The sequence below is a fragment of the Brachyistius frenatus genome, unplaced genomic scaffold (genome assembly GCF_029030835.1).
Source record: "Brachyistius frenatus isolate BFR_SWC_R1_liver_20210118 unplaced genomic scaffold, ASM2903083v1 Contig_16, whole genome shotgun sequence".
Classification (NCBI taxonomy): Eukaryota; Metazoa; Chordata; class Actinopteri; family Embiotocidae; genus Brachyistius; species Brachyistius frenatus.
The window spans coordinates 3,069,548-3,094,469 of NW_027210615.1; the positions used below are offsets into that span (position 1 = coordinate 3,069,548).

A 24,922-nucleotide genomic window follows, 5' to 3' on the forward strand; every position below is an offset into this window, starting at 1 on the left:
AGACAGAGCATACGCAGAAAGAAGGCAGCCAGAAAGTAATCAGTTTCATTGTTTGCATGCTACAATTTTTCATTTGATTGGTTTATGAAAAAGTATCGGTCTGCAGCCGATTGAAGTTTAATTTTGGCTTGTTTATTTTGAATGAGGTGTTTATATGGAGCATTTTTATTCTGTTTGAGCTTCTAAACAGATTTTGATAATAAAATTAGGCTCCATGTAAACGCGTCTGTCGATAGATGTAACAGATCCAGTGTTGGTTGATGGAGTTAGGAATTTTAGTCACATAATATTGAAATAAAAGCTAGCTGTTAAAGTCTTTCTCCGATTATACATTTACATGTATTGTTGTTCCAAAAAGCTTTACTCACACTGAAAACAAATAAATTGTCAAATGATCAAGATAAAAAATAAATAAATAAAATAAAAACATGAGGCCATGTCAGATTAGTAGTTCTGTGGATTTTCATAGTTGCCTGGTTCCAGTTTAATGTTTCCTCTGTGACTGACGTCTACTGTATTTTCTCTACTAGGAAATCCAAGCCACCTGGTACGAGAAGCTTCACGAGTGGGAGGATGCCCTGGTGTCGTATGACAAGAAGATCGACATGAACAAAGAGGATCCAGAGCTCATCCTGGGCAGAATGCGCTGCTTAGAGGCCCTCGGAGAATGGTATGTTATTAGTCATACCTACAGTGATGTGCATTCATGAGGGCTGAAAAAATACATTCAAATCCTTGTTACAGCCTTTCGGTCTCACATTCACTGATACCTCTCGTAAAGTCTGTGTTTGTAATGACTTTTTATTTTACCATAAGTGTTTTTTCGACCACACATTCTGCCCTGGCCTTTTTGGTATCATGTGATTCGCTGAAGTGATAAAATAATGAGTGCATCGGGTTCTTCAGTTACTAACATTGGCTCAAATGGATGAAGACAGCATCAGGCTCTGCTGTGTGTAGGCAGCCTATTCTTAATGAGTCCTGACATTAGGTCTCTCTTTTGGTTCCTCTGAGTTCACCGAAGTAATTCTACCGGGAAATGACTGAACAGACATCCATCGGCAGTAAGAGGCGCCTCCACTCCAATGAAACCTCACCACAACTGAGGTTCAACTCCACACCGGCCGCCCACTTTCAAACAGCATTTTTTTTAGGGAAAAAGAAAGTCACAAGATGTCCAGACGATCCAAATATGCAGATCGTCATAGACCTCGTGACGCAAAGCAGATGTTAATTTTGCTTATATAACCTGCTGTGTTTGTGTCATTGTTGTATACTCTATGAATCATTTCACTAGAAAATTATTCAGTGATTTTATATGAAAATGATTCAGCTGAAATAGAGCTTTGTGTTTATGCTTTTGTGAGGATAGGTAGAGGCTTGGAGATGGTATAACAGTTGACCGGGTCAAAGTCAAAGTAGGTCAGACTTTAGAGAACACATTGTTACATACTGATATTGTACAGATCCTCTCTCTGCTAATCCAAAACTGATGAGACACATTGTTAAAGTACAGTACATGTTTTTGACACTAAAACTTCAATTGGAGAGTTGGACACTTTGTTAAGAGAATCTTTAAAGTTTAAAGTCCTTCATTATATTATCTTAAATTGCACAAACTTGATGAAAGAGGACTTTAGAATTAGTAGTTCATCGCTGCTACAATGCCGAGTCATATTAGGAGGAACTGATGTACTCATAAACATTCTGTATTTGTCCAGTATCCGTCTTTGTCAGTGTAGTTTGTCAGTTTTTGGAAATGTTGTTATTTTAAGATGATCACTGCAGATGTTGCAGTTGTTTTAGCAGGTTATGTCGGTGCATGGTAACATTGTTTTGGGATTTTTAATTGTCACATAAAGCTAATTTGTACACAGGGCGCATCGATTTGGCAGCAGTGGTCTGTACGTGTAACAAAGCCATTTATGCAGATTTAGACTCCAGTTGGTTCACACTTATCTTAAATATGTTTTGCCACATAGCTGAACTGTAAATGATCATTTAGCTTGAAAAGTAATATTACTATTGTTAACACTTTTCAAGATTAAACTCTTGAGAAGGTGTTTTTTTTCCGGTACATATGATAGTCCTTAGTATGTAAACACTAAGGCACACAGACACAAACACACAGAAAAACAACAGGTGTTTTTAGCATGTTGCTCGTATGGTATTCTAATTTCTCTGCACACCCACCAAGGTGTTTCCAGTTATCCCGCGTCGTCAGCACTGGAAAACTTAATGGAACTGGACCACATTGCCTGTGCTTATCATGCAGCATCAGGTCAAAATGTCTGCTTTAAAAAAAAAACAGACTTGTTTACTCCGTCCAAACAGTTCCAGCAGAGTGAGGGAGATGTCAGTAAAGCACGGTTGGTGCACAACGACACATTCCTGAGAAGAGATTTAATCAGGCACAAATGATAACATGCGAGTGCGTTTAAAAAATAGTGTGTAATGTAGTGACTTAAAAATTCTTTACATTGCTAAATTATATTTTTAAGATTTTACCTCTTTTTTTTTAAATTGCAATTCCAAAGATGTACAGTAAATGGTGGATGGCGGAGTGGTACGGCAGCTGAAGCACGTCCTCCCGATGGACTGTGTTTATCTGCTGTAGACACATATGCTAGTGTACCGGAGCTTTTTGTACTTTCACGATAGCCAGGCAGATGGAAAACGACTCCGCTTCACTGACCCCCATCAAAACCTGCCTCTCTCTTCTTCTCCACCTGCCCCTCCTCTCCGAGCTCGCTCCGGCACCCTGCCTGTAAAACACATGCGGAGGGTTTGATCTCCTCCTGGACAATTCACTGATTGTTGTTAATGAAGAATTAGTCTTGGTTAGATGCACCCAACCCCAATGGGACCAGCCATCTGTTTCTGCTGGGTTACTTGATATTATCAGACCGTCGTGGACCGGTACACTGATTTAAGATGTTCATCTGTAAGGACAAATGAACAAATAAATAATAGCAGATGTAATAGAAACCCGAGTCTTATCTCCAGTCAGTTTCCTTTTCATCCATGGCCAGAAGTGCTTGGCTATTCTAGAAAAGGATTTCTTTGATTCAGTTTGGTGCAGGAGAAGTAAACATGTATGTTTTATCATTGGGGCGTTCGGAAGCCTTTTTAATATGCTGAGGATGAAGACCAGTGCAGTGTAGCATCACTGGAGACAAGTCTTAAGCAGTAGTTAATGATTATCCAATTCAGGTCAGTCAAGAATGATCACATCACTCCTTTATACATATATTGTACCTATTGGCCAGATACATCATGTTCTGCAGAGCACCATTTAATTAATGCATATTCTATGTTAATTATTTCAAACAATGTGATATGCAAATCTTCTCAAATTGTCCAATGAAGCAGCATACTTTAGTGTCACCCTCTTTTGTGCTCTAATGTCTTGTTCGCAGTCCATGGTAGTAATACTGCAGTGCACACAGTAATACTCTGCATCTGATCAACAAGAGTACCTGAAATCTGTTTCTTGTGAACTGAGCTATCCCTCTGTACATGCTGTGGCCTTTATCTAATGTTATCTCTCTCTTTTTCTACCATATGAATCCTGTGCTTCATGTTTTCCAGGGGCCAGTTGCACCAACAGTGCTGTGAAGAATGGACGCTGGTCAGCGAGGAGACCCAGGCCAAGATGGCTCGTATGGCCGCAGCTGCTGCGTGGGGTCTAGGTAACCACTCGGATACCTCATATCAGATATGAAGTCATAATTAAAGATAGTAAATTGGAGGGAAAGGTCAACAGTGAACAAACAGTCAGCGCAGGGTGAGGAAGAGACATGCATGGAGCATCAAGCCATTCTCACTCTGACTGCAGTAAAAACAGTGACATCTCTTGCCAAGTCTCCCTCACATAACCAGATGGGAATGGTATCCAGTCATAACATTGACATATCGTAACGTGCAATGGTGGAGAACCAGGGACCACACTGCAGAGGCAACCTCCGAGCGTTCTGCTCTGTGGCTTTGACTTTTCAAACTCAGCCGCAAACTCTGAGGTGGCACCCAACCAGCAGGCCTGTCGATCTGAACATGTTGGGAAGCAAAATGTTGGCAGTACAGAATATTATAGCAAGCTGGTGTGTGTTACAAAGCAGCCTTGACAGGCTGCTAATCTGCTTCAGGTCTCAATAGTTCAGAAAGACACCCTTAATGAGATGTTTTTCTCCTTATCACAAACTTCCTGCTTCATCCCTTCTTTTTCTTTACTTGATATATATTTCACCAGGACACTGGGACAGCATGGAGGAGTACACGTGTATGATCCCAAGAGACACGCATGATGGTGCTTTCTACAGAGCCGTGCTAGCTCTGCATCAGGACCTCTTCTCATTGGCCCAGCAGGTGGGTTACATCATCACTCATAAATACACCCAATGGAGATGATGTAGATTGAATGTATATATTTTGAGACAGCATCTTATAAAGACATGCTTTATGGGAATTCGCCTGGTCTTGCCAGTCTTTATAGTCAATGTATGAGAAGTAAGGAACAGCATATAATAGCTTTACGGTTATTCCAGACGGGATCGGATTCCCACATCAGCTCTGGCTTTTCATGAAAAGTAATAAAATGCACCAGGCTTATTTTTTGTTCTCTTTTATACTGTTGTGCCTCCGTAGTGTGGAAATGTTATATAACAGCATTCAGCTCCAAACAAATAAAACAGCCTGTTACTCGTCTGTCTGCCTGTCAACGAGGGGGGTCGGGGGGGGGTGTTTTCCTCACTTAATGAAGGTTGGAGATCGTAGACGAGTTTACGGTCCCTGGAGATGGATTTGTTCAAGCTGGATGCCAGCATATTCAACACGCACGCGCAGGCACGCACACACGCACACACAAACAAACAAACACACACCAGTAAACACCTGCTCCTTCGATTCCCCTGGACTCATCCTCCGAGCCACCCCCCACCCCATACATTCCCCCCCACCCACCCCTTCTCTAATTTAGAGATTAGGTCAAGGTGTGGTCTGTTGGATTCTGCATAACTGAATGGGGAAGGCAAGACTTTTGACTCTTGCCGACAATGAGCCGCTCACGATGAATGAAGAGGAATGAGAAGCAGATGGAGCGAGGGTGAAAGCTTAAATGTCAACATGAGCTCAGTCTAGTTTTCCGGATGTGGTTGGTAATACTTGTACTTAAGTTCTTTTGATTCCACGGGCCTGTTCTTTACTTCCCTCCGTACCGCTAACAACCAGACATGTGCTCCACGAGTCTTGCCATGCGACCTTGTGAAAGGTTTCAGGTTGCTTTGCTTTATAAATCTCAGTGTTTGGTCTGTCCCACCGATGATGTGTAGGCACAGAAGGCTGCTTCGACTGTCGTTTCATGATATGTCCAGCTCTCCAGTGTGCGTTTGATTTGTAAATTGTCTCGTGGGTTCTACAAACTCGACTTCACAGTCATATTTGGGCTTCATTTCAAGTTTCCTGTAGCCGCCGGCTCGGCCCCAACCACACTCAAACAGGCCATCATACCACATTGTAATGATGAAGTAATATCACTGGACTAAAACCTACATAAGTGCATCCTTTATCGAAGAGAATAGAAGATCAGGTCCCAGTTTGTTTGTGCTACCAGAAGCCAGACACTGCATTTATCAGGAGTCGTCTGGACTGCACATTTCCAATGAGGCCCCAGCATAGTAATTCAGCAGTAAACAGGACCATAACTGAGTGGAGACTATAAAGCAGCAGCCTCATTGTCACCTCGTCCCCACCATCCTCCCACAGCTCCACCTCTTGTTGTGCGTGCCTGAAGAGGTGTTTTGGCATGCCATTCCTCCTTTCCCTCCCCACGAAAAAAAATAATTGTTGGGAGTCGGTCTAAAACAGCTGTGTGTCCTGGCTTCTGAGAGCTCCCTCAGTCATTCTCACACATTTTACCTTCCCTCTAATAACAGTTCCCAAAAACATTGGCTGTGGAAGCCCAAAGGAATCAGCAGACTTCCAGCCAATGTACTTGCGTCCTTGTTTGTCCCTCCTGCTCCTCTGGACCAGGTCTTTCTCTGCGTTACTATTTTTCCACCCCTCAGGGTTGAAGCTGGTGATGGAATGTCTGCAGTATCCTTGAATTTGGAAAAGTGTTGTTCTCGTAGGAAAAGTCAGAGAACTGGAATCTCTCAGATGAGCCAGGAGCATACAGTAATACACTCAAAAACAGGAAGGAACAAAAAACATTTTTTCGGAGTGAATGCATGCTGTCAGTTGGTTTTATTCTTTGGCCTTCTCTTTCTCTGAATGTGCGTATGTGCTGTTATTTTTTTTTTTTAGAAAATACATTTGAAATTCAAAACCTTGGTTACATAACGTTCGCACTGTTGCCCTCAACAGCTCATTTACCTTCCCTCATAAAACACTTGGCACCCAGCAATGCATCAAATCATTTAGCTACACAAACAGGCATTCTAGTCCCCGATGCTCTAATGTCCCACTGTTGGCAGCTCTTGAGTGAGAAGGGTGTGAACAGCAAGCAGTAACATGCTTACGTTCATTTGTACAAAGTGTTTTTATGATGAACCCAGCAAGTCCTGATGCGAAGAGTTTTGTAGGAGGGTGTGACATTTTGTCATGGTACATTCTGGGGTCATGCTAATGCCAGGAAATGCTGCTTTTACTGTTTGTTAGCTTTTCCTTGGAGTTGTAAATATTTGTTGGAGAGGAACAAAGTGAAGTCTTGGGTTTTTACCAGTGAATTTAACTCACTAACTAAGCTAAATCACAATTGCACCTCAAAGAACCGTTCAGCCATACTTAAAAAGGACAAAAAGATATGTTACTATTATATTTAAGAGTGACGATAAAGTTGACAAAGTTAAAATCATAATCTAAATGTTTTTGTTTTCATGCAGTGTATTGACAAAGCAAGAGATCTGCTGGATGCTGAGCTGACCGCCATGGCTGGAGAGAGCTACAGTCGAGCTTACGGGGTAAGAGTTCCTACGAGACAGACAGAAATATTCAGTGTCTGGCTTTCATTCGACCGTCTCATTTTTTATAGCACTCATGTGTAGTGGAATTATGTTACAGCAACAACATTTTATTAAAGTGATGATATTCAAATTCACATCTCTAACCTACAGTCATTGGAAGTTAAAACGTGCTGTGTTCCTGTTTTATTATCTCAATATGTATCCAAACAATAGTTCAAATCACCGCACGAACTTGAAAACAACAGTGTTCCTCTCGTACACATGTTTTCAGACAACATCATCATCATGAAAGCCTTTTGATCCTCGTAGATTTTACACAGTGTAGCTGTTTACCATTAAGGCTGACAGCAGACACACCACAGTCGGCATCTATGTTCTGTATGTTGCTTTAAATGGTAGAAATGTGAGAGACAGCCAGCTTTTTATGACACATAACTCACATGTAGCTTCAGTGGGCTGCTGAATGCATTCAGTAGCATATTCTGATTAATTTAATGATCCTGTTATATTGTACAGACAGGGTTTTTGCTCCATCTGGGTGACATAAGATTTAATATGTGTTTGTTTTTGTTTGTTTGTTTCCCAGGCCATGGTATCTTCCCAGATGCTGTCAGAGCTAGAAGAGGTGATCCAGTATAAACTGGTGCCAGAGAGGAGGGACATCATCAGGGAAACCTGGTGGGAGAGGCTTCAGGTAACTACAGTATATGATATATGGACACACACACACACACACACACACACACACACACACACACACACACACACACACACACACACACACACACACACACACACACACACACACACACACACACACACACACACACACACACACACACACACACACACACAGAGTCACGTGTGCAACAACAGACAGCAGATGGAATGTAAAGCAGATGTTGGAAAGACTAGTGTTACTAATAGGAAACATTACAAGCCAGCCACCATATGTACATGCAGAGACACACACACACACACACTAATGTCTCAGTGAATAAGGGCCCTGCAGTCCCCATCTCCTTAGTTTATATTGCTATTTCTAATTTTTAAATTAATTTGAAAGCAACACTGTAAAAATAGAAATCATTGTGTGTTCCAGTAAAGTGTTATTTTCTCTGCTTGGACCAAATATCAGAAGGTTAGCTGTAATAAAGTCAATGATATGTTCCACATCCATTAAAAACCAGTTACAATCCAAATTGGTCTATTTAAAATTCACAGTCACGACCTTTGAGTTTTGGTTATATATGACTGCTGGAGCTACAGCACATTCCTAAAGCAGGAAAATATATATATATATATTTTTTTTTATAAATGTCAGGTTTTAGCACACTGTCTACTGTGCAGGTTAAAAGTTCTCTAATATGATATGAGCCAAAATTTAATGTTACCCACTGAGCTTATGGTTCTGGGTGTCTGCTGTTTCTAGTCATGCAGCAGGTTGCTTTTAGTGGATTACACCAGTAGCTTAGGAAGTCGGTGTAAATTGTTCCTCTTTTTATTTTATCACTGTCGTCATTTTTGTTGCCTCCCACTGAAGTTACAGCAAATGATTTCATGTGAATGAAAGCCAGGGAATCTGATTACAGAGGTAGAAGTGAGTTGCCTGTTGAAAAAATGATTTGTGAACTAGGACTTCAACCACTCTGTTTCTGGTTGTTTTGTTGAACAACTTGAAGGTCGTGACCACCGGCAAGAAACAGTAAATGGATTTATAAGTTCATGAGCTGGCTGTAAGTTTGTCCAACTCTGAGAAAACTGCAAACACACCTACACAAAAAATATGAGATACATTTTGATTTAATAGTGGCCTTGCTTGCCATCGGCAGCATGAAATAAAGCTGTAGGAATTTTTTCAGAAATAAAAATGTAGCCCATTTCCTCTAATCCACATTGTTAAGATATTATAACTCTCCCTCCTTCCTGTGACTGATTATGATTATTTGTATTACCATTCATAATTGAGTTGCAGTGTTGTACATGCTGTTAAATGAGATAAAAGAATGTGTGGAGGAACCACTAATCTAGAAGCAGTTAGAAAACATTTACCGCCTGCCAAGTCGTTGGAATTTGAGACAAATGCCATCTGATCTCAGATAATACTGTTCATCTTTTCCATGTTGCCAAGTTACAGCTAGAATCAAAATGCACCTCAGCCTTGTATGTGCATATTGAGGGGAAAAAATGAAGTCAGAGAGATAAACTGTTAAGCTGTCGATCTGTGGTGCACACTTTACACCATGGCAACAGTGGTCAGTTTAGTACAGAATGTATAATGCCGCTTGAGCTGAGTCCGTGTCGGCAATCCTGCCCCTCTTACTCTGCTCAGATGTTACAGACATTTTTTTAAATCCTCTTTATCCTTCACCTCAGCCACGGCCCTGGAAGATCGTACTTGTCTGAAGACTGTATGTGCCAAGAGTGCTTTAGTATATTTTTTTCCAGAATAACAAAGTGCCTGTTGAATGCGGTGCTGAGTGCAAGTACCAGTACACTTAATGCATCTGGAGGTCAGCTTTCCACTTCACAAGGTCACAATAATGAGAGAGGATGCTGGACAGCACTAGATTCAAACTGCATGAAAAAACATTTGATAATGAGGGAACGTCATTTAGAACTGTCAGTACAACTGCATCAGAAAAAAGAAAATAAGATGGTCTTTGTTCCCGAAAATCCCACATGGATGTAAAACAGATGTGAAACATGAATGTGGATGGAAATAAAGGAAGCCAGTTTGATGATCTTTGGTAGACAGTGTTGTGAACGTAAAATATTTTTTTCGATGAAGGCTTGATATTAGCACAATCCCTAAATTTGTGTTGACAGTTATTACCTTAATGCACTTAACTGCGACTACTTTTCTCCCTTTCAAAAATGTCTATAAAATGAGCTTGAGCATTAATTTTGCTGCTCAGTAAAATATAGACACTCTTGACTTTTTGCATTTCCTGAGGATGATGTTGGTTGGAGAGAATATTTGCGATCATAAGGGGTATTTATGAGCAGTGTCTGACAGGTTGCACCCCCCCACCCCCCCACCGATGGTGATTTATTGGAGGCTGACCTCACACATCTGTCATGGAGTCAATGTCCTGCTCCTTCACTCCTTTCTTCCTTTAACAGTTTCTCCCTCATCAAAGGAATGGAGGTACAACCAAGAGTGTATGAAAACACAGCGCCCCACTGTTTGTGTTTAAATGTATCAGAGTGATTTCTTGCACTTCACTGCGCTCCAGTTTGAATTTTGGACTCGGCTCAGCGTTATTCATCTTTTTTGTTCTCTGTTCTTTTTGGTGTTTTGGCAAACAAAGGAACATCATTTAAACATTTTAATCCTCCAAGAAAAAGTTGAGGACATCAGAACTTACTTCATGTATTCTTTCACTAATGTTCATCTTGCACCTCTTTTAGATATTTATGAATCCATTTTCAAATCCCTTGACAGTCAAACAGATGTCTTTTGGCAAATTAAGGCAGTTTTTTCTGCTCTCTTAACTCTTAATTGTTTTGTTTGTGTTCTATTATATAGACAGCTAGCGGTTCATTTTCATTCAAAACTGCTTAAAAAAAATTAATGCAAATTTTAAAATATTTGAAATATCTAAAGGAAATTAGTTCATCGCTATGTCCGTGTAGGAACAAAGTAAAGGAGATAACATGCAACATATGCCCACAGCCACATCGCAATGATGTGTTGCTCATCTTTGGCCACCTGCCCACCATGATGCCCCCATTAAAGTTCATTTGTTCCCTTCATTTAAGCTGGATAAAGCGGCTCGTTTGGCCTTCTACCTTCACAGCAGAATGATTTCAGTAATTTCTTGCAGTTAAACCCAGACCAAACTATCTTAGTGGCTGTAATCACCGAGCAAAGCTCCTGCCAGATCTGACCTGCGCTCGGCCACTTATCCCATCATGTAAAGCCCACTTCAGAAACTGTAGTATCTAATTCTAGCCTCAGATTTTGACAGCTTACTAAAAGGCTTGTCCCAACGGAGTTTTGCCATCTAAGGACAGGTCAGTGAGGGTAAAACAGGACTATGAAGTAAATAGATCCCCATTTCAGACAAAACGATGGGTTGAATTTTCTTTAAAGCTGCTCTTAAAAAAAAAAAAATCTCATCAAAGTACTGATTTCAAGACCTCATTTGTTGTTACTAGTTTACATGCAACCTGATCTGTACCTTATTTGTAGCAGTGGAATTACAATCAAGTTATATTATTTTGTCTCCCCCTTGTAAATTTGTCTTTAATTCAGATCATACAGAAAGGATTATACAGCATATTATACATCAGAGTTTGATTACAATGTCTTCTCTGTGTTGTCTACTTCTGCAGCAGCACGATGATGAGGTTCAGGTTAGGAAATGTTTAATAGAGGAAGTCAGCAAATGTTTTTTTACAAATGTATTAATTCAGACCGGTGTGTCCTTATTTTTTCTGGCACGTGAACCTGGATTCGCGTGTGAGGCACCGTAAACACAGGGACCACTGGTAGTAATAGTAGCCGCCAGGGTTTGAAGCGTACCTCTCTCACGTGTGCTCTTTCTCGTGAGTTTTAACAAGTATGTGTTTCTCTTTGAAGAGAGTAACAAAATACATTTTTTGTGTTTTTGTTTTTGTGTGTTTCCTTCCAGGGTTGTCAGCGAATTGTAGAAGATTGGCAGAAGATCCTTATGGTCAGATCGCTGGTCATCAGCCCCCACGAAGACATGCGAACTTGGTTGAAATATGCCAGCCTTTGTGGCAAGAGCGGACGCCTGGTCAGTACTTTGACATATTTTTACAAATCCACTCAGTGTTCTTCCTAATTATTTTGAATCCCATAACATTCAGGGGGGATAAATCACAGCTGATTAAATGAGTTTTGTCAGACAGAAAAGGGAAGTCGAGCTCTGACGAAGTGGCACCATGAACTCTAGCCATGAAATTCACCCCAACTTCAACCTGTTTCAAGTTGGCACTGATGGAAGCAGCATAGCAGCCTCAATCACACTGTTTAGAAACCTGAAGCCACATATCTACTCAATTAAAGTGTTGCAATTTTCCATCCTTGACCTCACTGTTATTTTAATTGATTGCAAGGAATCGCGGACAATCGGCCAATTTTTCTATCTCCACCTTCCTGTTACATTTAAGTGCACACACAGGATGCCAGAATTACCAGCTATGATGTAACTGAAAAAAAAGATGTGATTGGCTAACACCAAACAGGGCAGGAAATGTGATTACGAGGAGCTGGAAAAGATGACCTAAGATTTTCACCGTATGGAGTGATGTGATCAGAGCTCTTTTGCTCTCTTATTCTCTCAGTCTCTCTTTGTTTTTAAAATGTTTTATATTCACAGAGTATTAAGTAAATACGAATGTTCTTACCTATTTTAATCTTTTATTCCTAAAAAAGAATCAAGGTCTCTGACAGTTCAGTTACTTTTTGTCCTGTTGTTTTCCACTTCATCCCTCCAGGCACTGGCTCATAAGACCCTGGTGCTGCTTCTGGGCGTTGACCCCTCCAAGCAGCTCGATCACCCGCTGCCCACAACCCACCCACACGTCACATACGCATATATGAAGTACATGTGGAAGAGCGATCACAAGGTAGGACAGTGAACTTGTTGTGTAGATGGTTCACATTTTACATTTTAAGAAATAGCAGACATGTCCGCAGGTTTAATTTTCACTTTTATATAGATGTTTTGGTTTTAGTGGAACATGAGGCTATGCTCAGTTTCATGCAGGCCAGAAAGGGAAGTCTTACATTACAGTTTTGTTTATTGTATGTCAGATTAGTGGCTGAAAGAGCTGATTTTTTTTATTTTGAAATCTAAAACTGGAGAGAAATGACAGTAAATTATGTAAAATGAAATATAAATTTAGTATTTCTAATCTAAAAAAATGTATGTTTGAATTTAAAGGAAATATTAACACAAATGAACTAGATCTGTAAGATGCCATTAAAAGGATGTCTATATAATATCAGCATATTGACAGTACAGTCAGATTTTTTTGTGGATTACAGCAGCTATAATCAGTATTACTATAATGTATGAAATGACATTGTGAGAAAAAATTGCCAGGTGGCCAGAAACTTAAAATACATGATTGTGTTTCTCCACAAGTGTTGGATAATTAACTGCTGAATGTGTAAATATGTAACTTTGCTATCACATTCACCATGTCAACTTAAAAGGTAGAATGTGCCCTCAAACAGCTTAAAAGCATCAGTCATGTCAGGTTTTAACCAGCTTTATTAACAATGTAATAAGCTCTGCTTGTTATATTAATTGGTAAATTCCTGTTATAGTCAGTTCTGGCACCCAGCCAGGAGCTGAAATGTGTGATGTAATTTTATGTTCAGACAAGCTTGTAAAATTTTCCCCAACAAGCTCCATAAATACAATCATAGGTTTGAGGAAGGCCATTATGTTATTATGGTTAACATTACAAATTGTTTGCTGAAATTTGATTTGTCAGAGCTAGAGGGGGGGACAAATTGTTCATTGTTACATATTTGTATTGAACAGTTGTTTAATTGCTGCTAATGTCAGATTTAATTTAATTAGGGCCCCAGACAGCAGCTCTGAATTAAAAAGATTTCATTTTGCAGAGTGCTGTGATTAGAGAGATTTGACAGCTACTCAGAAAGTGAAACTGCTCATCATTTGCATTAATTATGGTGATTCCTGTAGAGATCACTAATGCGCCTCAGTCTGGTGTAGATTTTGTGAAAACCTCGTCTTATGAAAGGTAAGTTGATCATTAAAACCAACTCAACTGTTACATTTAGATGAATGTTGTTAATAATCTTGAATATCCATGGAAACAGTGGATGATGTAAGGCTTACCCGAGAGATGGCTAGTAAATGTTGGTATTTGTTCAGAAAGATTTTGTGGTTCCTGTGGTCCAGCATCCAGCACATGAACACCTGCCAAACCTCCAACTACCCGCACTGGTGACCTAACATTAGTCTCTATGTTTCAAACTATGTGTCACCAGAGCAGCATGGGATTGAAGTCCTGTGTCACTTGGCTGCCACACATGTATACACCCATTCACATACTGTGTATAGACCCCCAAAGCACACATAAACACACCCACGTTTATTGCCAGGTGTTGAGTAGCATTTGTGACTCCAGACTGCATGTCTCATTCGGGGACTTAGGTAAGTGTGAGCCTAAACATTGCTGTCGCCAGGGCCAGCTGCATGTCTCATACACACACACACACACACACACACACACACACACACACACACACAAACACACACGCATACCTGGAAAGAACCCATCCACTGTTTCCGGGGCTTTAAATATGAGGGGACTGTGGCTCTGTCACTCATCCCACGTGCCATGCTGCAGCGTAAATCACTGGTCATCTACTCGGGTTAGTCAGTTGGTAGTAAAGGCAAGACTTACTTCAATGAACAGATTCTAATTTTGAAGTCACTTTTCAAGGCAAGACATCTATATGAAGTTAGCTTTACATGTAAACTTTTGTAGATGTTCATATTTGATTCACACAGAGTTGCTCATTCTGTCGTTGTGATCAGCATCCAAAATCTGTGGAAGCTTCATGGCATACAGGATGGACTCTCTCAACTTTGTTAAGATCAAAAACACAATGTTAAAGTGGCCCCGATAAGTTCATGGAACAAAAACAGTGCAGCCAGGACAGCAGGGGTGTTCTGGCTCAATGGAGTCGCCGAATTTTCCCCAGTGAGCATTGGTGAGTCCAGCAGCACCGATGAACAGAGAAGAAAGTTTCTTGTCAGTCATCTCGCTTTAGACTGAACTGTCGACCTTGCAGAAGGAGGAAAAGGATAACAACAAATACTTGTACCAACTTGGGCAAAACACGAGTACCACTGACAAATCAATCAAGAAAACAAAAAGTTAAACACAAGTGCAAAAACAGACAATCATCTTTCCTGCACTGACACCAAGTCTTAACTTAATGTTGGTATTTGTGTTGTGTCCCTCCAGATCGATGCCTTCCAGCACATGCAGCATTTCGTACAAGGTGTGCAACAGCAGGCGCAACACGCCATTGCGGCCGAGGACCATCAGCGCAAGCAGGAGCTTCACAAACTGATGGCCAGGTCTGTCCCTTTCTGGAAGCTCTTTAGCATCAGCAGCTCAACACCTTATAAAACTCATCATGCAGGACATATCACGGTTGGAGAAGCACAGGTGGAAACAATAAAACTAATAATGGGTAAATTCCATTGAGCTTCTTCAGTTTCAGCATGCTTGCATCCTGCACACTGGCCCGCTGTCGCGGCTTTACTTGGACAATTGACTAGAACAGAGCCATCGTTAATATTATTACTAACAGCTGTGGCCTGTGCAGTGGTGTTAAAAAAGCCTGCGATGGATATCAAATGTCAACATGCCTTCCAGACACGTTCAGTTTTAATGTTTTAATGTGGGATTGGCCCAATGCAGATTTAATTATTACAGTTCTTACATTTTAAAAAGCATGTTGAGTTCCCTTTACAGATGGGAAGGAGGAGGGGAACGTGTCCTGAAACCAAAATGTTGTAGCTTTACTGTTAAACTTGTGTTATTTCATCCCATGTTGACATTAATCAAGCTAAGAATTTATTACCTTTTATTTATATACCCACTCTAGCATGACAGAGAAAACACAAAGCAACATGCTGAGGCAAGAAAAAAGTAGCCTCATGTATTCAATTCCCTTGTGTAGTAAACACAGGGTCATGTGCAGTGCAGTTTGTTCTTTTCCCTGAGCATAACCCAATCTGGCATCACACCTTTCACAAGTCCACTGGCATCCTGTGGGCTTTTTTTTAAGGGCTGGCCAGATCTTCCGAATGTCTCACTTCGAACTTCTCTATAAAATGATTCGTTTGGCAGTAAATGTGGCACCGTGCCTGCAGTTATCACCGGGTTTGCCACTGCGCTGCTGGTTCGCACCTTCATCACTTCTCGTGAGCGTTGTACTATTCATTTTCCACTATCATCACCTCACCGCACTGTGGGAAAAGATGCAGCAGTGTGGAGTCTGTCCAGACAGTTGTCAACAAAACAGCAGAGGTTTAGAAAATATTGACATTCAAATAACTATCATGTGTTTCTACATGCTGATTTAGAGAATTACAAAATGGAAAGTTTCATATTCCCAAAAATGCTGGAAACGACTTCAAAGTCCTGAAAAGGTTGTTTACGAAGCTCTTGTGGGCTCATCAAAATATTTGAGGAGGATATGTAATCCCTGTCCTTTAGGTTAGAAATCAGCTGCCTGCCAGTGCAGAAAAGTGAATGATAACATTTGGCCGCACTGCGCTGTGCATCATGTTGGTCAAATGACTCACAACAAACAAGAGTCGTGACACGGAAACAGACAGGTATAATCCTGTGTACAGTAAATGATACAGTAGTGTCATCTGGCCGTGTGCACACACACAGCAGCCGTGTGTAACCTCCCCTCTCATAAATCACACAAGACAACACAAAAGCGAGACGACAGGCCGAAGGGGCTTTTTCCATTTTTGCACCCCCCACACAGCGTGTGGCTGTCTGAGGAATGCCTGTGAGGGATAACACCTGTGTAATGTCAGTCAACACGCATCCCGGGCCAGACGTCCTGACACACTTTCATGATAAAGGTCGGCTATGGTATGGAGCAGCACACCTGGACTGCTCCGTCAGACACTCACATTCACAGTAACATGGACACCTCCGCTCTTCCTACAGAATCCAGAGTCATTTCACTGATACTTGACTTGAAATCAATAACTCTGGCGTCTGCTGTCTGAATAAACATGTTGTTCCAACATCCACAAGAGGAGGTCCTCCTCATGTGTATGAACCTGGGAACCCGTGAACAGTTGACAGTTTGGCATTGACGCTCTAAAACCAAACTGTATGCTCGCATGGAAATGCACTCAAGAAATTACGTAATCCCAAAAGACACTTTATTGGAGGTGCTCTGCAAACAGTTTTCTAACTTCTGATGGATGGCTCGACAATACAGCGCTTGCCAGTTTCTCACTCTAGTGTACTTGTATGTGAATTATACATCTTGGCCGTGCTGAGCTCAGCGAGTTTGACTTTTGCCTGTAAGAGTCTGGGTTTGTGGGTGATGGATCGAGCTTTGTCCTCCTCGGGGATGCCACAAAGCTCACTGTCGGCTGAAATTGAAGGAAAATTGGTTTGGATAATTGAAAATCTCCAGATGTGATCCCACAACCTTTCAGCAGAATAATGCACTGCTGCCTTAAGTGGGGATACTTTTGATAAATGCTTTCAAGATTTGCGAGTTGAGTATCATTATATGACTTCTTTTTAATAAACTGCCCTTGGATTTACAGAACGTCACTGCCAACTCTCAATAAGCAATGACAACATAAGCATACTCATAAACTTGTGATATTTCTTTCTGGCTTGTCCCGACAGAGCATTTGTTTCCTTATTACTAATGTAGTCATGTAGTCATTGAGTTATTGCCACTGCAGAGCTTCTGTTCAATACACTTCAATTTCAATTCAATTTTACTTATATAGCGCCAAATCACAACACCGGTTATTTCATGGCACTTAACACATTAAAGTCTTTACAGCAGAACTTTACAACATTATACAGAGAAACCCAACAATCCAACAATTCCCACAAGCTAGGAGGGAAAAACTCCTCTTTAAGGGAGAAAAACCTCCAACAGAGGGAGGAAAAATCTCCCTCTTAACAGGAAGAAACCTCCGACAGAACCAGGCTCAGGGGTGGAGAACATCTGCCGGTTGGGGTGAGAGGAGAGCAGAGAGAGAAAAGGACAGCATAGAGGTACAAAACATGAACTGTTGGTGGGGCTGAAAATCACAGAGCAGAGACATGCAGCTCCGTGACGGGACATCTGCAAAGGAAAGAACAGAAACTACGCGAGCGAGGGACCTAAATGGAGAGTCAACAGACAATAAGTAAAAAACTATGGGAGAGAAAAAGCATGAAGTTGATGAGATGTGATGGTGAGATATGAGTTATAGAGAGTGAAAGAGTGAGAGGTAAGAAGCTCAGTGTATAACGAGGTCCCCCAGCGGACTCGGCCTGTAACAGCATAACTAAGGGTTGGTTCATGTTCACCTGAGCAGCTCTAACTATGAGCTTTATTAAAAAGGAAAGTTTTGGGTCTAACCTTAAAGCTAGAGAAGGTTTCTGCTCCTCAAACACAAACTGGGAGCTGGTTCCACAGGAGAGGAGCCTGAAAACTGAAGGATCTGCTCCTATTCTACTTTTGGAAACTCTGGGAACCACAAGCAGGCTGAGAGAGAAGATCTCTGTCAGGATGATGTGGTTCTATAAGATCTGTCAGGATGATGTGGTTCTATAAGATCTGTCAGGATGATGTGGTTCTTTAAAATCTGTCAGGATGATGTGGATCTATAAGATCTGTCAGGATGATGTGGTTCTATAAGATCTGTCAGGATGATGAAAGAAGGCAGTTCTGGAGACTTGCTTTATCTGGTGACTAAAGAAAAAAATCCTCATCAAAGATGACTCCAAGGTTCCTCACAGTGGTGCTGGAGACCGAGAGAACGTCATCTAGAGTAACTAAGTGATTAGAGAAATAGTTTCTGAGGTTTTGCATAACAATGTAAGTTGATGCAGTGCTTCCTGCTGATATCTCCTAATGGAAGCATGTACAAAGTAAAAAGTATTGGGCCTAACACTGAGCCTTGTGGAACTCCATAACTATCTCTTGTTTGTCTGGAAGAGTCATTGTTTACATGAACAAATTGAAATCTATCTGATAAGTAGGATTTGAACCAGTCTAATGCAGTTCCTTTGATCCTCGTAACATTTTCTAATCTCTGTAATAAGATCGTATGATCAATCGTATCAAAAGTGGCACTGAGGTCCAAAAGAACAAGTACAGAGACAAGTCCATTATCTGAGGCTATTAGAAGATCGTTAGTAACTTTCACCAGAGCTGTTTCTGTGCTATGATGAACTCTAAAGACTGACTGAACATCTTCAAACAGACCATTCCTTTGTAAATGATCAAAAAGTTGATTTGCAACAACTTTTTCCAGGATTTTAGAAATAAACCTTTGGTTCAAAATTGGTCTATAGTTTCCTAAAACAGCTGATCAAGAGTCGGCTTTTTAAGTAAAGGTTTAATTACAGCCACTTTAAAACTCTGTGGTACATAGCCGGTTACAATAGATAGGTTGATCTGCTCTAATATGGAAGTATTAATTAAAGAGAAGACTTCCTGGAGGAGTTTAGTTGGGATGTTATCCAGGAGACAGGTAGATGATCCAGATGAGGAAATAATTGCAGTTAGCTCGTAGAGCTCAACAGGAGAGAAATGTTCAAGGTAAAAATCTGGTCCCGGTCGCTTCCAGGAATGTTGTGCTTAGCAACATATCAGTGACAGCGTTCATGACATTGACCTCACACCTCAGTGACTTTTAACACCTACTAGAAAGGTTTTGATGTTGGTTTTTTTTCTCAGAAATGCCCAAAGATGTCTTTGTTTTTATTTACTGCCTTTAAGGGATTTAATAAGGCTTATAATTTACACTATACTGGGCTTCTTTTTGTAAATATAGAGGACATGTAAATATAATATTTTGATCGGTTGAAAACAAGTCATTTAAGTAATAGTATCAGACTAATTTTCCCCCTCTCTTTGTCTCTTTTTCTCCATGCAGATGTTTCTTGAAGCTGGGGGAGTGGCAGCTCAATCTGCAGGGCATTAATGAGAGCACCATCCCCAAAGTTCTGCAGTATTACAGCAATTCAACTGAGCATGACCGCAACTGGTACAAGGTCAGTCCCGACCTTTCAACTCCGACCTTTCACTTTTGACTTCTCGCTCGCTGCAGTAAAATCCCAGCTGTGTCTGTAAGATATGACCCTGACACTGATGTGTCACCGGGAAGACCTAAGACCCCTACGGTTTATTGCCCTTGAACCAAACACGTCATAACATAGATGTTTGTTTAGTTTTTGTTTTTTGTCTGCAAGGCTCATTTATTTTTCTCATTACATCGGTATACTTGTGGTTTCCCCTTGTGACACATCAAAAGATACGAGTTAATGAAAGAGCCCTCTCTGTTTTCTCTTGTCCATGCCTTTACTTCAGGCTAGAAACATGTCACCATGCCCTCTCACCATCCATCTTCACCAACCCCCTTCAGCTTCCAGCCTTTAATAGCTGGTTACATAACACAGCAAACATCAAACTCATATGTTTGGATCCAAAAAAATTACAGCCCTCCGGGAGATATGTGTCCCACGGTTAACTGGAAAATTACATCATGAACAAATGTACAAGTTATTTCCAGTAACCAGCTGTTGGGAGAACCAGTTTCACTCAGGTTGTGCCATGTTGTCGGCAGGCCTGGCACGCCTGGGCTGTGATGAACTTCGAGGCGGTGCTGCACTACAAACACCAGAACCAAGGACGGGATGATAAGAAGAAGCTGCGACACGCCAGCGGTGCCAGCGCTAACAGTGAAGCCAGCAACAGCGACAGTGAGGTGGACAGCACCGATCACAGTCCCGTTCCCTCACCGGGCCAGAAGAAGGCCAATGAGGTGAGAGTCACAGAAAATCTACATTCGACATTCAGTGGTGTTTTCTCTCAGTCTGCATTGTCCACACAGTGTTTTAACCTTCACATGCAACATACCTCATCCAGGGAGCAATGTGTGATCTTGTGCACACGTTTATGCCACACATTCAAAACTACCGACCAACTACAGAATATGCACATATACTTTCTAAGAAGGCATAATTTGTTTGACAAAGACCCTGCATCTTCTATAGTGAAAAAATAAGTCAAAATGGGAAAAAAAAACCAACCATATTATTATTCTTGCAATTATCTTCTCCCTTCACTGTGAAGACAGCTTTGAAAAAAAAATCTATAAAATCTTCCCAATTTTTGCTGTCTCCAGTAAAGATGAAATGATAAATTCTGAATCACAGTAACTCTCCAGACCTTAACATCCCCACCTACAAACAACATCTACAGTACAGTGTGTTCCTCTGTTTTTTTTTTTCTTCTTTTTTCCATGCATTAAAAAGCATTAAAATTCTATGTGCTGTCCCTCTGCAGGACCTCTCAAAGACACTGCTGCTGTACACAGTCCCTGCTGTTCAAGGTTTCTTCCGCTCCATTTCCCTATCCAGAGGAAACAACCTGCAGGACACACTCAGGTGAGTTAAATGACTGCAACACAGTCCAAGCAACCAAAAGACATCCGTATTCATGGACACCCAGCAGATGTGGTCTGTGAGGATAGGAGGACCTCTAGTGGTGGAATGTGATCACATTGTTTCATGATTTGATCTTTTTTTTTGATTTTTTTTTTTTTAACTGCTTAGGGTTTTGACTCTGTGGTTTGATTACGGTCATTGGCCCGAAGTGAATGAAGCTCTGGTGGAGGGCATCAAGACCATTCAAATAGACACCTGGCTACAGGTAATAACACATGCATAAACGCATATTTGAAGTGTTTTTAGCCAAAATATATATTTCATATTTCAAACGTCAACCCCGTTTATTCAATCTTTTCTACTTTCTCTGTACCTGTGCAGGTGATCCCTCAGCTCATTGCTCGAATCGACACCCCGCGAGCCCTGGTGGGTCGTCTCATCCACCAGCTGCTCACAGACATTGGGCGGTATCATCCTCAGGTAAGTCTGCTTGCACTGCTACGTGTTTTGTTTCGCAATATAGAACAGAACCAATACAGCACTTTATTTGAGTTACTCAAAGCTGGAACACTAGAAGTCAGTGATTGTTCTGTTCACCTGCAGGCTTTGATCTACCCACTGACTGTGGCTTCTAAGTCCACCACCACCGCCCGCCACAATGCTGCTAACAAGATCCTGAAGAACATGTGTGAACACTGCAACACTCTGGTTCAGCAGGCCATGATGGTACAGAGATCTAATCTCTTATGTTTTTTTTATTCCACATTAAATCATCCCGAACCTTCACACAGAAAAAAGATGTACGTTTGTTCATTTTGGGTCAATGGGAGTTTCTGCTGGTCTGTAATCCCTCAATAGAATACATTCCTTGTGGTTGTTTGTTCTTTTTTTATGCATGTATCAGTTAACCTTTCATTTTGTTTACCCATCCTGACATGAGATCAACTGCAGATCAAGAACTTCTCCTTCTGCTGCCACTGTATCTTTATAAATATTATCCATGAAGACCAGACACCTGATATTTCATGCCTCTGACTTTTGAGAGGCAATATCAGTGTTCTCTTTTCATCTTTGTTTTTCTTCATCCAGGTGAGCGAGGAGCTCATCCGAGTGGCCATCTTGTGGCACGAGATGTGGCACGAGGGCCTCGAGGAAGCGTCACGTCTGTACTTTGGTGAGCGCAACGTCAAAGGTATGTTCGCTGTGCTGGAACCTCTACATGCCATGATGGAGAGGGGACCCCAGACGCTCAAAGAAACCTCTTTTAACCAGGTTTGTGTCATCCTCAGTTGAGTTTTTAAACCGTGGTCTTGAACCTCACCTCTCAATGTTTGCAGAATAGTGTGTCCACAAACTGATCTTGTGGTTTTGTTGTTGACATTCACTAGAAACCCTCAAACACAAATGCAACAAATTAATGCGTTTAGCTCTTCATTCAGTTCCTGAAGGATGAGAAGGAAATGTTTATTGTGCTTTATATTTCCACAGCTTGGTGGGATATTTTTTACTCTTACATCTCAGTTTCTGTTATTCTGTGCCAAAACAGCATCTCTAATAAATTGTGCTTCAAAGCTCTTTACAGATGTGCGATAAAAACAAAATGCTCTTGAGAAATCCTTTACTAATCAAGCTGGAACATTGATGTTCAATTGCCTGATATTCAGTTTTATTGACCTGCTTTGGTGAACCATTTTCATTTAACTGTATAAGTCACTCGGTACACGTGTTTGCCTGACTTCGTGCTGCAGGCTTACGGCAGGGACCTGATGGAGGCTCAGGACTGGTGCAGAAAGTACATGCGCTCTGGAAACGTAAAAGACCTGACGCAGGCCTGGGACCTCTACTACCATGTGTTCAGACGCATCTCCAAACAGCTGCCACAGGTGAGCGAAAATATTGAATCACTGCAATTATTATCTTTTTTTTTTGTAAACTATCTTCATCTGCCTTCTGCCTCATGTAAAATGTACCAGCAAGAATGTGTACAATTCATAGATAAGCAAAGGACAAAGAGGCATAAACTTCAACCAGTGAATCTCATCTTTGAAAAAGGAATGTAAATCAAAGAAATGTGGTTAAGAGTCCGCTGAAGCAGCATGTCTTTCATAGCTCCCGGGGAAACATCCACCCTCCTCTGCATTCCTGTGTCCACTCCAATCTCTCATCAGATGTGATGAGATATATTTTGCATTTCTTGTCCTGACTTGTTCTTTGATCCGATGACAGGTAAATCCAACACACTGTCTCTCAGTCATGCAAAGTGGCGAGAAGGGGAAGAGATTCAGCAGTGATGGATACTGTGTTTTTGCCAACATACAAATATACATGGAAGATAACGATAGAGAATAAAAGAACTTCTTTCATTCCTCTATTTCCCTTGAAGTCATCGAACCAGATGCCAAAAATAGTGGTGAAAGTTGTCAGCTCAGGATGAGACGGTGATGATGCAGGTCCAAGAGGAATGCAGAACCTCATTGAATAGCATCGCTGCTTTTATTGCCAGTTCATTCACTAAATTATAATATTATATCAGGTAAAATTCACAAAAGTCAAAATAGTTTTGTGGCATGAATTTCACAAGGTACAAGTACTCTTATCTTATTCTGGCCCGTTGCTCAGCTTGCTCATATAGTACCGTTATCCTTCAGCTTTTTACACAACTAATTATCATAAGAACTGCTGATTTTATGCCTCTGGGCTGGGGACAGATGTGGCCACCGGTAATATGTTTTAGGGTTCTCTGTCCATACGTATACGTCTGATCACTTATTATGACCGTGTTATCTGAGGAACACATCTAAAAGCATGTGAGCACATTCAAGGAATTCAATTCTCTCAACAAAATTACACACTAATGAGTGAACATACAGCAGAAAAAGAAGAACAGAGTTTTACAAAGTCAAATACATTTTATTTACATATCTCTTTGTAAGGATTTCTATGCAAACTGCATTTTGACTGGTTGGCAGAGACATACAACCACGAGGCGGTTGTTCTAGTTTATTCTGGGTAACTCTCTCGATAGCTTCCAAAACACAAGTAAATAAGACAAGTAAACATGAAAAACACAGAGATTTCCATCAGATTTCAACCATTTAATGTTCACCATTATAGATTTCAATACATTCAGTAAGTATCTTAATCCTCCTTTTAAAATATTCCCTGCTCATATGATATTGCATACCTGAACCTGGATAATTAAGCTCACTTTTGAAACTGCGTAATGGTAAGTGATGCGGATACTGTGCACACAGGTCGTACTATAAGTTAGTTTGGTACAGGATCGAGTGGAGATGCCCTAAACTTTCCTAAGCGCAGGTCTTGTTGCTTTTGGAGAGAAGATGAAATGGAACTGATACACGTCATTCCTCACAACTGTCATCGCATTGTAGAGGAGTGACATTAAAGATAGTTCTGTCAGCAGCTCTTACTTCAAATAAAAAATGGAGACTGCATCGCTATTTGACATTGTGGCAAAGAGCTGCTCTGGGGGATGCACCCTGTTGGGACATTATAGTACACAGCATGAAATACACAGCAACATAATAACATGCTGGGAGTAGTGCCCGTATTCCCCCACAGGGCATTAACATAGAAATAAAGCCTCTGCAGGATACAATGAATAGCAGATCCAGAGGTTGGGGTTGTAAACGTACATTCGTGCAATCAGAATTTAACCACAAACCTCTTTAAATTGTCTGCCAGAGTCAGATTTGATGCAGTTTAAACAACTGATGGTTGAATGAAGACGAGCAGTGAATGCATTGAGAAAGTGA

At 41.0% G+C, this 24,922-nt stretch overlaps 2 protein-coding genes across 3 annotated transcripts in view; one reads left to right on the forward strand and one right to left on the reverse strand.

Annotated features, from left to right (window-relative positions):
* Positions 1 to 24,922, forward strand: part of mtor (mechanistic target of rapamycin kinase) — an 84,893-nt gene that overhangs the window by 50,149 nt on the left and 9,822 nt on the right. For both annotated transcript variants that reach the window (XM_069693986.1, XM_069693987.1), the window contains exons 30-45: positions 531 to 670; positions 3,592 to 3,692; positions 4,250 to 4,365; positions 6,879 to 6,956; positions 7,546 to 7,653; positions 11,600 to 11,725; positions 12,429 to 12,560; positions 14,946 to 15,061; positions 19,634 to 19,751; positions 20,324 to 20,521; positions 21,046 to 21,146; positions 21,315 to 21,411; positions 21,528 to 21,626; positions 21,750 to 21,872; positions 22,236 to 22,418; positions 22,895 to 23,029. In XM_069693986.1, the coding sequence (XP_069550087.1) occupies positions 531 to 670; positions 3,592 to 3,692; positions 4,250 to 4,365; positions 6,879 to 6,956; positions 7,546 to 7,653; positions 11,600 to 11,725; positions 12,429 to 12,560; positions 14,946 to 15,061; positions 19,634 to 19,751; positions 20,324 to 20,521; positions 21,046 to 21,146; positions 21,315 to 21,411; positions 21,528 to 21,626; positions 21,750 to 21,872; positions 22,236 to 22,418; positions 22,895 to 23,029 (1,971 nt within the window). The remainder of the gene's footprint in view (positions 1 to 530; positions 671 to 3,591; positions 3,693 to 4,249; positions 4,366 to 6,878; positions 6,957 to 7,545; positions 7,654 to 11,599; positions 11,726 to 12,428; positions 12,561 to 14,945; positions 15,062 to 19,633; positions 19,752 to 20,323; positions 20,522 to 21,045; positions 21,147 to 21,314; positions 21,412 to 21,527; positions 21,627 to 21,749; positions 21,873 to 22,235; positions 22,419 to 22,894; positions 23,030 to 24,922) is intronic.
* slc66a1 (solute carrier family 66 member 1) overlaps positions 1 to 24,922 on the reverse strand; it is a 245,126-nt gene that overhangs the window by 17,299 nt on the left and 202,905 nt on the right. The gene's annotated exons all lie outside the window — the stretch shown is intronic.